At 37.7% G+C, this 11181-nt stretch overlaps 1 protein-coding gene across 5 annotated transcripts; it reads left to right on the top strand.

The window, feature by feature from the left end:
* Positions 1-6109: 6109 nt before the first annotated feature.
* ARL1 (ARG1-like 1) lies at positions 6110-10896 on the top strand. Of its 5 annotated transcripts, none has more exons than XM_088100846.1 (12): positions 6426-6567; positions 7413-7508; positions 7889-8012; positions 8209-8291; positions 8433-8544; positions 8633-8737; positions 9303-9353; positions 9553-9642; positions 9738-9846; positions 9942-10090; positions 10159-10212; positions 10327-10896. In XM_088100846.1, the coding sequence occupies exons 3-12, from the start codon at positions 7932-7934 to the stop codon at positions 10537-10539; spliced, it is 1047 nt and encodes a 348-aa protein (XP_087956972.1). In that variant the 5' UTR covers positions 6426-6567; positions 7413-7508; positions 7889-7931; the 3' UTR covers positions 10540-10896. The 5 variants fall into 5 exon arrangements, with proteins under 5 accessions (XP_087956970.1, XP_087956969.1, XP_047173980.1 ...); XM_047318026.2 differs by having other exon boundaries at positions 6429-6567; positions 7422-7508; XM_088100844.1 differs by lacking the exon at positions 7413-7508 and having other exon boundaries at positions 6110-6567; positions 10159-10540; positions 10613-10896.
* The last annotated feature ends 285 nt before the right edge of the window (positions 10897-11181 follow it).

The following is an 11181-nucleotide window of genomic DNA, read 5'->3' as shown; positions in this document are numbered from 1 at the left end:
AAACTTGTCCAAATAAGGTCTGAAGATGCGGTTCATATAATCCATGAACACTGCAGGAGCGTTCGTCACTCCAAATGGCATCACTACATACTCGTAGTGTCCATAACGAGACCTAAACGCTGTTTTCTGGATGTCGTCCTCTTTCACCCTAATCTGATGATATCCCGAACGCAAGTCTATCTTTGAAAATACCGTTGCCCCATGCAGTTGATCCAACAAATCATCAATCCTTGGCAACGGGTACTTGTTTTTGATGGTCAGCTTGTTCAATTGTCTGTAATCTATGCACAACCGAGAGCTGCCATCCTTCTTTTTCACCAAGAGCACAGGCGCTCCCCATGGTGAAACGCTCGGTCTAATAAACTGCTTCTCCATCAACTCTTCGATCTGCTTTTTAAGTTCAACCAACTCTGCAGGCGCCATCCGGTATGGTTGAACTGAGATAGGTGCGGCTGTCGTGACCAAATCAATGGTGAATTCAACTTCCCGAACAGGAGGTAACCCAGGTATTTCCTCTGGAAAAACGTCCTGAAACTCCTCCAAAATGGACGTTCGTTCCTTACTGCCAATAACGAACGTTCGTTCTTTTCTGCCAATAACGGACGTTCGTTCTTTTCTGCCAATAACGGACGTTCGTTCTTGCCTCAACTTTCCCAGCTCTTGGTCTTCATGCGTCATGATGAGGAAACAAGCAGCGCCCTCCATAATATCTTCTTTCAACTGGCCGAGCGTCACACCCAAATCCTCTTCGTTTTCTTCAGGAAAAATTAACTCTTTAGCTCCACAATCTATGAGAATGCGATTGGTATTCAGCCAATCCATTCCCAAAATTACCTCTAAATCTTTGAGAGGCAAACAGATGAGATTCACTTTGTATCTACGCCCTTCTACCTCAATAGGACATCTAACGCACATAGTAGACGTCCTAACCTCACCAGCTGCTGGTGTTGACACCACCAGGTCAAACTGCATCTCACTCGCTGCTAACCCCAGTTTTTCAACGCACGCCTTCGAGATGAAGGAGTGTGTTGCCCCCGAGTCATACAACACACAGCAAGGTATTCCATGAAGTAAGCAGGTACCAGTGACGAGCGTACCTGAGCTCGCTGCCTCCGCTCCAGTGATCGCATACACTCGACCCACTGCTTGAGCTCGTCCCCCCCTCGGCTGATTCCTTCCAGCATTTGGTGGTCTCATTACTGCTCGACCTCCAGAGTTGCACTCGTTCGCTAAATGTCCATTCCTTCCGCAACGAGTGCAATGTTTTCCACCCACCAACTGAGGGCATGACGAACGGTAATGCGGCCCTCCACACTGAAAACAAGTAATACCACCTTGCTGCCCATATTGTCCGGCAGGAACCAATGCTTGCGATCCGCTTGTGTTCGTGAGCTGATTTGGACGAGCGTAAGGGAATCTCCTCTGACTGGTATTATTCCTTGCTACGATTGGTCCCCTTACACCCTGATGTTGCTTCTTGTGCTTTTCCGCCTCGGCCATGTTCTTCTCCAACACCTTGTCCCTCTCCACCATGGCAGAAAACGTTCGTATGCACAAGCTTGAAATCATAACCTTCAAATCACTTCTCAAGCCGTTCTCAAACTTCCGACACTGCCACTCTTCATTTGTGGCCATTGTGTTAAAACGAACCAAGTGTTTGAACTTGTTCGTATATTCAGAAACAGACATCCCTCCTTGGACTAATTGAAGAAACTCTACTTCCTTTGCAAACCGAACGCTATCTGGAAAGTATTCTTCATAAAATTTATTCCTAAACACTTCCCAAGTGATGGGAGTTTGGGCGTCCGCCAAGAGAGCTTTTGCGCTCGTCCACCAGTGGCTAGCTTCACCAGTTAATAAATATTCTGTAAAAGCCAAACGGTTGTCGTCTGGGCACCTTTTGGCGTCATAAATCCTCTCCATGTCCCTTAGCCACTGATCCGCTGCATCCGGAAGTCCCTTTCCATTGAACTTGGCAGGATGATGTTGTAGAAAACTTTCCAAACTCCATTCCGTAGTGGGCTGGGTGGCATTGGAAGAGGACGCTCCTGGCGTGCCTCTGGTAGCAGCAAGAATGTCCATCAATTGCCTCTGCATGGCTTCCGAACTGGCGCGAGCGGCCTCCATAATCTGCATGGCGTTCTGATTTTGCTGCATCAGAGTGGCGTTCTGTTCCATCAGAGTATTATTTTGCTGTTGCAACCTATCTATCACGGATTCCAACAGCCTAGCGTTGTTGGACGCGTCAGTATCATTCGGCGGTGGGGGAGGAGGAAGTCTAGGCGCCATAGGTTCTCTGGTTCATCAGAAAACGAGCGTTAGAATTGTTCAAGAGTTAAAAACAATAACTCACTAAACATATAATAAGCACACAGCAAAAACACAGTGCACCCATATCCTACAGTGTCCTTTTTTATAGAACAAAACTGCTCTGATACCACTAATGTAACATCCCAAAATATAGTAATTACCATAATTTAGAATTAATTACAATTAACAGTAAATAAGCAGTCTTTACAATTAACCAAGTTCAAAAGCCGAACGGCTTAAGGTTGCAGAATGTCAAAATAGGGCTCAACACAACGAGCGCTAATAACGAACGGTTTTAGATACAAATAACGTACGCTCAAAATAGGGTTCAGGGATAATTAGGACGAACGGCTTTACAAAATATTTAGCCGAACGTCCAACTAAGCTAACAATTCATAATTCTAATCTATCGAGCGCTCTAAGGCTCGGCTTTTACTTCTATCTCCACCAGATTAGCTTCATTCAAATTTTCTTCTTCCAGCATTTCTTCCAGGGACGTACCACCATCTGCTCACATCCACAACGGATGATCATTGCAAAACAGGACGAACGTACATGGACAATTGACAACACAAGGAAAACGAAAGGGTAAGCTTATAATATTTAATTCATACATCCAACATACACGTTCAACATTTCAATGCACACGCATAACATACAATTGAACATAATCCATCATAGTAATTTATAAGTATATAATAGACGACTGTCCGGACTGTATGAACCATGTAGCTACAGGCGTCCTTGCACCCGAGTGATGTAGTAACTGGGATACACTCAACAGCTGCCACTCGAGGTTAGCCCTATCCAAAGTACCCCTAAGGAATAGAACCTCCTGCCATTCCCACACATGACTACCCCCTTCTACGTGAAGATGAGTATCACGGAATATCAGGATGGACCAAGCCAGCATTAGCTAACCACAGTCATACTTTACCAATTTTAATATTTCACATATCTGAGACGTTCCTCCTTGGAACGCTCGTTCATATTCCATAATCATAAAATCACTTAATATAACGTTCGCACTGTAATTTATCATAATTCACAATCAATCTCATCTTTAACTTTAAGAGTACAAAAGGACGAACGTTCAGTCCTTTGAAGAAAATAGGACGAACGTCCAAATACAGTACTGGACGGACGGACGTAACTCTCTGTTTGACCAATTAAATGAACTGATGCCAGTACTGAACGAACGTAAGAGAATAAATATTCAAATATTGGAACGAACGCTATTTTGAACGAACGCTTCGGTATAAGACCGAGCACTGTTTAAGACGAACGCTTTGGTAGAATACCGTGCGTCATTTAAACGAACGTTCGGTATCAGACCGAACGTTACTATGGACGAACGTTCGACATAAGGCCGAACTCTATCAAGAACGAACGTTCGACGTAAGGCCGAACGCTATTAAGAGCGAACGCTTCGGTTAAAGACCGAGCGTTACGTATTTATAAAGTTTCAAATATTTTTAAACAGCTGAGCTGAACGAACGCTCAGACATCCAAATGGGGACGCTCGTTCTCGAGCATAATTCTTTCCAAATGAAAGATTTCCATTCTAAGTGATTTTAAGGGAAACCGAACGGTCTAAGACCGTACGATGACGAGCGTCATTTATCAAAGGGAATGATTTAAGTTTCAGATTTCTCAAACTTCACAAATTTCCAGATTTCAACATTTTAACCTATACTTTATACTTCAAATGATTCTCAAGTCTATGAACTTTATAACTTTCACTTACAGATTAATTCACATTCAACAATCAACATATTAATAACTCATATATTACAATATTCATCCATCATTCATACGTATCAAACCAACATACAATTCAACAACCCAGAAATCATATCCGATATCAGAGAACGTTCATAACAGCTCAAACTTCATAATTTTCATACATACAACTCAGATCATACAACATGCAGTATAAATTAAACATATAAGCTTCCCTTACCTGGATAGCAGTGTTCGTTCTAATGGTATCACTTGGACTTGCCCAACTTATGGTTTTCTACCTTCCAAGATCTTTCTTATTCTCTTCAACTAAGTCTAACCAAAGAAACGTAAACGATATCAACTTAAGCCCTTGCATGTAACTGAATCTGGGTTCGAAGGAATTCCAGGAACGAGCTTATGAGTTGGAAATCTTACCGTCAACAGAATCTGAAGTTGTTCGGACCAAAATGAAGTTCACGGCGTAAGGAACGTTCCTACGGTTCTGAATGTTAAACGGAGAAGAGATGAATGAGTAACAGTAGAGAGAAGTTTTAAGGTTTCTAGAGAGAGGTTGGAGAAGATGAAGGATTTGAGTTCAGAGGAAGAGGATGAGTGGTGCAGGTAAGAGAGAGAATTCTAGGAAATCCAGTTTTGTGAAATTCACGTTCGTTTGAGCTAACGTACCCCAAGCTGACACGTGCCCACTAAATTCTGAACTGGAAGCTTCTTCTGCAACACGTGGCGTGTGTGCAGGTGAAGCCATGTGCGTTTTCAGAGAATGATGGGCGTGGTTTCAGTGTATGTCAGAGAGTTTATCAGATTTGGAAATGGGTTTTAAAATGAGATAAGCATGGATTGAGGGGTGCATTAATGGTGATGTGACAGGTAATTACAGAGAAATTTTCAGGGTCTCACAATTATTATTTTAAAAAATATTTTAAGTAAAACCATTACTAATGATAATATCATAAATTTACCAATAATAATAATAATGAATTTAAAACATTCAAATATTTTACTTTTCTACTAATATATTAATTTTAAAATAACTAAATTTGTTATTATTTATTTATTTTATTTCATTATTATCTAAAATTATTAATGCCGATTTATTAATATATTATTTTTATTTGATTTTTTGTTAATACATCTTATTATTATTATTATTTTAAAAAATATTTTAAGAAAATATATTAGAATTCTACTCAGTTAATCGAATTCGGATCTTCTCTTCTGACAGCCATAACAAAAAAGGAAGAAAAAAACTCAATTCAATGATAAAAGAAAATGCTTGAATTGGGTAAATAAAGTGGGAATGAATTAGATTGTGTAATTAAAAAAAAAATTATTGAAAAGAAAACAAACCGGAAACTCATTTAATATTTTTTATTTCAATAAAACCAGTGTTCTATAAAGAATGTATTACATAATACTTTATATTCAAATATAATTAATTAATTTTACACTTACTAAAAAGTCAATACAAACGTTGTTTTGACTAGAACCATGAAAATAAAATCAGTTACATAAAGAATAATTAAGAAATTATACCATTAAACAAGAAAAATTAATTGTATTTATTAATTAATTTATACTTAAATTGATCACTCATAATTGTTTATTTATTTATATTTAATTTAAAACAGAGGATTCTGGTAACTCTTCCGTAAATCTATTCTAATTAAATTAATTTAAAATAAAGAAGCATAGTCCAAAATGTTGTTTCCCACTAAAATAATAAAAACAAAAGTAGATTAACAAACAGGTGACTCCAGAATAGAAAGGCATTAATGACAGCATCAATTTTTGTTTTCAGTTTAATTAACTAAACACCACCTTGTTAAAACGTATTTACCACAATTTAATGCAACAAATCCCTCTCTAAATCCACTGCACTCGGATCAGTTGAAACGGAGTTATCAAACGTCGACCTCCCCGTGCGCATTACGCACCGCGTACTTTACCCGTAACGCCACTCATTTTCAAAACCGCATCAAGTTTAAATGGAATAAAAAACTATTTTTAAAATTTAAAATTAAAAAATAAAATAACCAAATTTCTTAATTTCCCCTCCAATTTCTTCTCTTCTTCTTGTCTCTTCTTGTTTTTTTCTCTCTCTTCCTCCGCAGCTAAGCTTCAGCTTGGAGGGTCCATGGTCCACTTTCTGGATCTCACCGTCACCGCCACCGTCACACCTTCTCAATGCTTCTTCAACCTCTCCTCTTCCCCGTGACTCACTGGCGCGGGAAAATACCTCTTCCTCCCCAACCTTCTCGTTTCGATCTCGATTCTGCCTGAGATTCTTCTCTCTCTGTTCCCGAGTTTTAGGGTTTTGACGAAGACCGGGTAGCACGCGCGCTCACGACGTCGTTTCGTTTGAACGCGAGGCATGATGCCGGGACACCGCTCGAAGTCGGAGAAGCATGACGGCGGCGAGAAGCAGCTCCGACGGGACCCCTACGAGGTCCTTGGGGTCTCGCGCAACTCTACGGATCAGGAAATCAAAACCGCGTACCGAAAAATGGCGCTCAAGTGCGTTTCGAATCCCCTCTCGCGGTGTTGCTCTGTGGTTTTTTGAATTTGTGGTGTTGTTTGGTTTGAGTGTGTTGAGAATGAAGATAATAGTGGAGTTGCTGCTGTTATTATATATTGGATTAGGATTTTTGGATATTGTTAATTATGTGCGTGAAACGTGTTCTTCTTCCTTAAATCGGTCATCTAAATGATGCTAATGTTAGTTACGAAAAGAATACGTTTTATTTTAATTCTCAGAATCTCTTGATTGAAGACGCTGCTGTAGTCACTTTGGTCTAGACTTTGACAAAGCTGCCGAACCCCTTGCTAAATCTTGGTCATACCTTTTTTAATATATATGTGTATGAGTGTGTCTGTGTGTAATATTCTTTTCAAGGTTTTATTGAAAGGTGTGTGATCACGGTTTCGGCTAAAACGTCGCAATTGCAGCTGCATCGGCTTCATTTTTCTGCAATTTTACGCAATTTCCTACAATATCAAGGATTGTGATGAAATGGTGACCACCCAGTTTATAACCTGCATTGTAGAGTAGATGATTGGTAAAAGTAGTCTTCTGAGCTTTCCTTTTGTGGTTGATATTATTTATGCTTAATTGTATGGAAGGTACATAAAAAGGTCGTTTTATACTTTTATTTGTTGCGGAAATTATTATGGTGTTAGAATCAATTTTAGATGGTATAGTTCATATTAGTTGCAGAAAGGAAAGAGAAATAAGGCCGTTAAAAATCATAAAGTAGAGCTCTGGAAAAGATTCATTTGATTACAGGCGGAGAACCTGAATGTTTTTTGTTTTTCAGACTTGCTAATTGCTCCTGTTGATAAGGTCAAATAATCCTTTACAGATAATGTAGGAACGAAGCCTCTGAATCACTGATCATGTCATCATGCATCTGATACAAAGCACCTAACAGCTTCCAGTAAAATTTTATGTATTAAAGGTGTTTTCCTAGAATTATATGGAATGAACTTCTCCATAAGGACTTCTAGGAGAGAAAAATAAGAATAAAAAGTGAAATTGTCGAAGTTAAAATTACCTTATGTACAAGTTAAAAATTATGAATTTAGGGAAGTCATATGTGAGAGCTTCAACAAACTAGCTTATAAAAAAACTAATTTTAACTTTTGGAGAAACTCATTTCACTTTTTCTTCTTATTTTTCTTTCCTAGAAGTCCTTGTAGAAAAATTTGTCCAAACAAAGTATTCTTTCTGGTGTATATAGTTACTCTGATTGACTGTTCTTCCTTCCTGTCTTACTTTCATCTAAAGCTCCGGCAGGGATGGTTAATTTATTGATTAGCTAAATCAATTTCATTTCAGATATCATCCGGACAAGAATGCAAATGATCCTAAAGCAGCTGATATGTTTAAAGAGGTTACCTTTTCTTATAATATCCTCTCAGATCCTGACAAACGGCGTCAATATGACTCGGCTGGCTTTGAGGTTATAGAAGATTTCTTACTATTTCGAATCATTAAGACTTTAGGATGGTCATTATTTATTCTGATTTGCGTTTTTCATTGCTTATTGAAGATTCCAATTTCGTCCCAAATTTGTTTCCAAATATTATTGCTGAAAAAAATAGTTTCAAACCTCTTACCATAGATCATCTGATATGAACTGTCATGTCTATGTATAGGCTGTTGAATCAGACAACCAAGAGTTGGAGTTAGATCTTTCAAGTTTGGGGGCTGTCAATACAATGTTTGCAGCGCTTTTTAGGTACCAAGATTGAATGTGCTTCTCTGCCTCTTCACTCTCAATTTCTTTTCTTTGTTGAATGCTTAGAACATTGCTACATATTTCTTTGTGTTTTTTAACTTTTCCCTCCTTTTCATCATTCATTTTCTTCATGAATGACAGTAAACTTGGTGTGCCAATTAAGACAACTGTATCTGCATCTGTTTTGGAAGAGGCACTCAATGGTTTAGTGACCATTCGTCCGCTTCCATTAGGTCATTATGTATCTAAAAGGGTGAGCTGCCTATTATTTTAATTCACTGATCCCTTTTAAGTCATAGTTTTCTTACATTTGTTCTTGTTTTGGTGGTTTCATCTTACAGGTTGAGAAGCAATGTGCACACTTCTATTCAGTTACAATAACAGAAGAGGAAGCACGAGCTGGATTTGTTTGTCGAGTACATTCATCAGACAAAAGCAAGTTCAAGGTTGGAATTTCATCTCTCTCATTCAAGAAATATTGAGCAAGTGTAATGCTCAACCAGGCAATATTAAGATCTTTATTTGTGCCTTATGGAAACTGGTTTCTACACAAGAGTTCTCTGTCTCTTTCTTGTAAGATTAGTTTGTGGGATTGGGTGTTCCCAATGCAACTGCAAGACTAACGGTTAGCTTTTTTTAATTTAGTGCATATTAGGGAGCTTATGTTACTTGAGATTCTAAATGCTCTCAATTAGCAAGGTGATTGATTCTATTTCACTACAATGATTTGCTCTCTTAGGGAACTTTGACCTTGAACTCTTGCAAATTTATTCGATTTCTTCATTTCAAAAAATTGAATTATCCCTTGGGTGTGTAATTTATTTTTGTGCGCTGCTTTTACAGTTTCAAAAGTATTCTCCTTTCCTCGTATATTGTAAAACAATTATGTGTGTGTTTATACTAATATTCTAGATGATTTTCATATAATTTTAATATTTAAAATCATTAATATGTTCAATTGATAAATGATCTCTTTGTATGGTGTTTGATACCTTGATTATCTTTCCACAGTTACTATATTTTGATCAGGAAGACAATGGTGGTTTAAGTCTTGCACTCCAGGTATTATACATTTTCTGTGTGTTTGTGAAACACAATGCTTGTATTTTTCTCAAAGGAATTAATTATTTCTGATGTAATGGTTATTCGTTGGATTTCAATGGCTCTTGCGTAATTATTTCATCGGCATACTTTTTTTCTCTTTTGTATTTTGACTTTTGAGCATTCCGTGACATTAGTACATTACTAATTGTTGTTGTAGGAAGACAGTGCAAAAACAGGGAAGGTTACCTCTGCTGGGATGTTCTTTCTTGGGTTTCCTGTTTATAGATTGGACCAAACAATGAACTCTGTGAGTGGCAACTTTCACAAGATAGTATTTAATTTAAATTTTGTCTATCCATTTTCATTTAAAAAAAAATTGGCTGTTGAATTATTTCTCTATAGATAGCTGCTGCTAAGGATCCAGATACATCGTTTTTCAGAAAGCTGGATGGGTTTCAGCCTTGTGAATTAAATGAATTGAAGGCTGGTACCCATGTATTTGCTGTTTATGGTAAATGCCTACTTTTAACCCAGTGAGCCAGTGCTGCTTGTTATGTTGGTTACTGTAATTTTTGCCACATGAATTGACCGTCAAATTTCTTCTAGGTGACAACTTTTTCAAAAGTGCAAATTATACAATAGAAGCCCTATGTGCTGCACCTTTTAGTGAAGAAAAAGAAAATTTAAGAAGTATAGAAGCTCAAATCTTGTCTAAAAGGGCCGAAATATCAAAGTTTGAGGCAGAATATCGAGAGGTGGGCACTTGATCTGTATGGGTATAATTATATTACTTTTCGTCAAATCTCATGCGGGGTCTTTGTAGGTTCTGGCTCAATTCTCAGAGATGACAAGTAGATATGCACATGAAATTCAATCAGTGAGTTCTTATTTTAAAACGGTTTTTTGTGCAGCATTCCCCCGACCCCCTCTTTGGGGCAAAAATTCATCAAAAATGGAAAACACTGAAGTTTTGCTATTTATTCCTTTGCAGATTGACGAACTACTGAAGCATAGGAATGAAATACATGCATCATACACTATTACTCCCTTTAAACGGAGTACAAGTAAGAGCAGAAGTAAAAGTTCTTCCAAGGAAAACAAAGAAGATGGCCAAACAAGAGAGAAGAGGAATACAAGAGATCGGCCAAAGAAGAAGAAATGGTATAACATCCACTTAAGAGTCGATAAGAGAAAGGCTTGCTAAGGTGAGAATTGGAAAATTAAGAATTCCACTGTAAAACTATAATCAGTTGATCTGGATCCTTTTGATTGTTTAGTCGTACAAGTTAAAGAAGAAGCCCTTGACAAAGCAATATAAAATATTGTTGGAAGGTTTTCAGTCTATCACTCAAGCTTGTCAGGGATGACAACAACTCATTGTTTATGTATAAATCCATTTCCCCTTTCCTTTTATTTCTCTCCATGTAGCTCATCTTAAGAATTCGTACTTGTAAATTGTTTGATTTATTGATGAAGAATGATTAACTCTCTGCGGCTTGTAATTTTGTTTACAAGTAATGGCAAATCATTGGAGGATAGGGTCATGTATTTTCTTGCTTAATGGTATTTTCAATCTTGTAATTTTTAATATCTGGAATTAAGCCGAGTTAAGTTATTTCAGCATACCTTTTGAGTTATATAAAATATTATATCTATCACTTTTAGATTTTTATTTTACGTCGTCAATTAGCATGATTTGAATTCTTTCTTAGAACCTTAATTTTTGCTGGAAATTATGATTACCGGTGCAATAATTGGCAGCTGGGATTGTGTATTTTATTATTACATTTATTGATGGCCTTTAATCTTGGTGGACGGGTGACAAGCTGGAGCTTTGGTGGTTTGA

Source organism: Vigna umbellata, chromosome 10, assembly GCF_029865625.1.
Source record: "Vigna umbellata cultivar VRB3 chromosome 10, Vumbellata_1.0, whole genome shotgun sequence".
Taxonomy (NCBI): domain Eukaryota; kingdom Viridiplantae; phylum Streptophyta; class Magnoliopsida; order Fabales; family Fabaceae; genus Vigna; species Vigna umbellata.
Note: the sequence above shows the minus strand (reverse complement) of the source record. Positions and strands in the feature narration are given on the sequence as shown.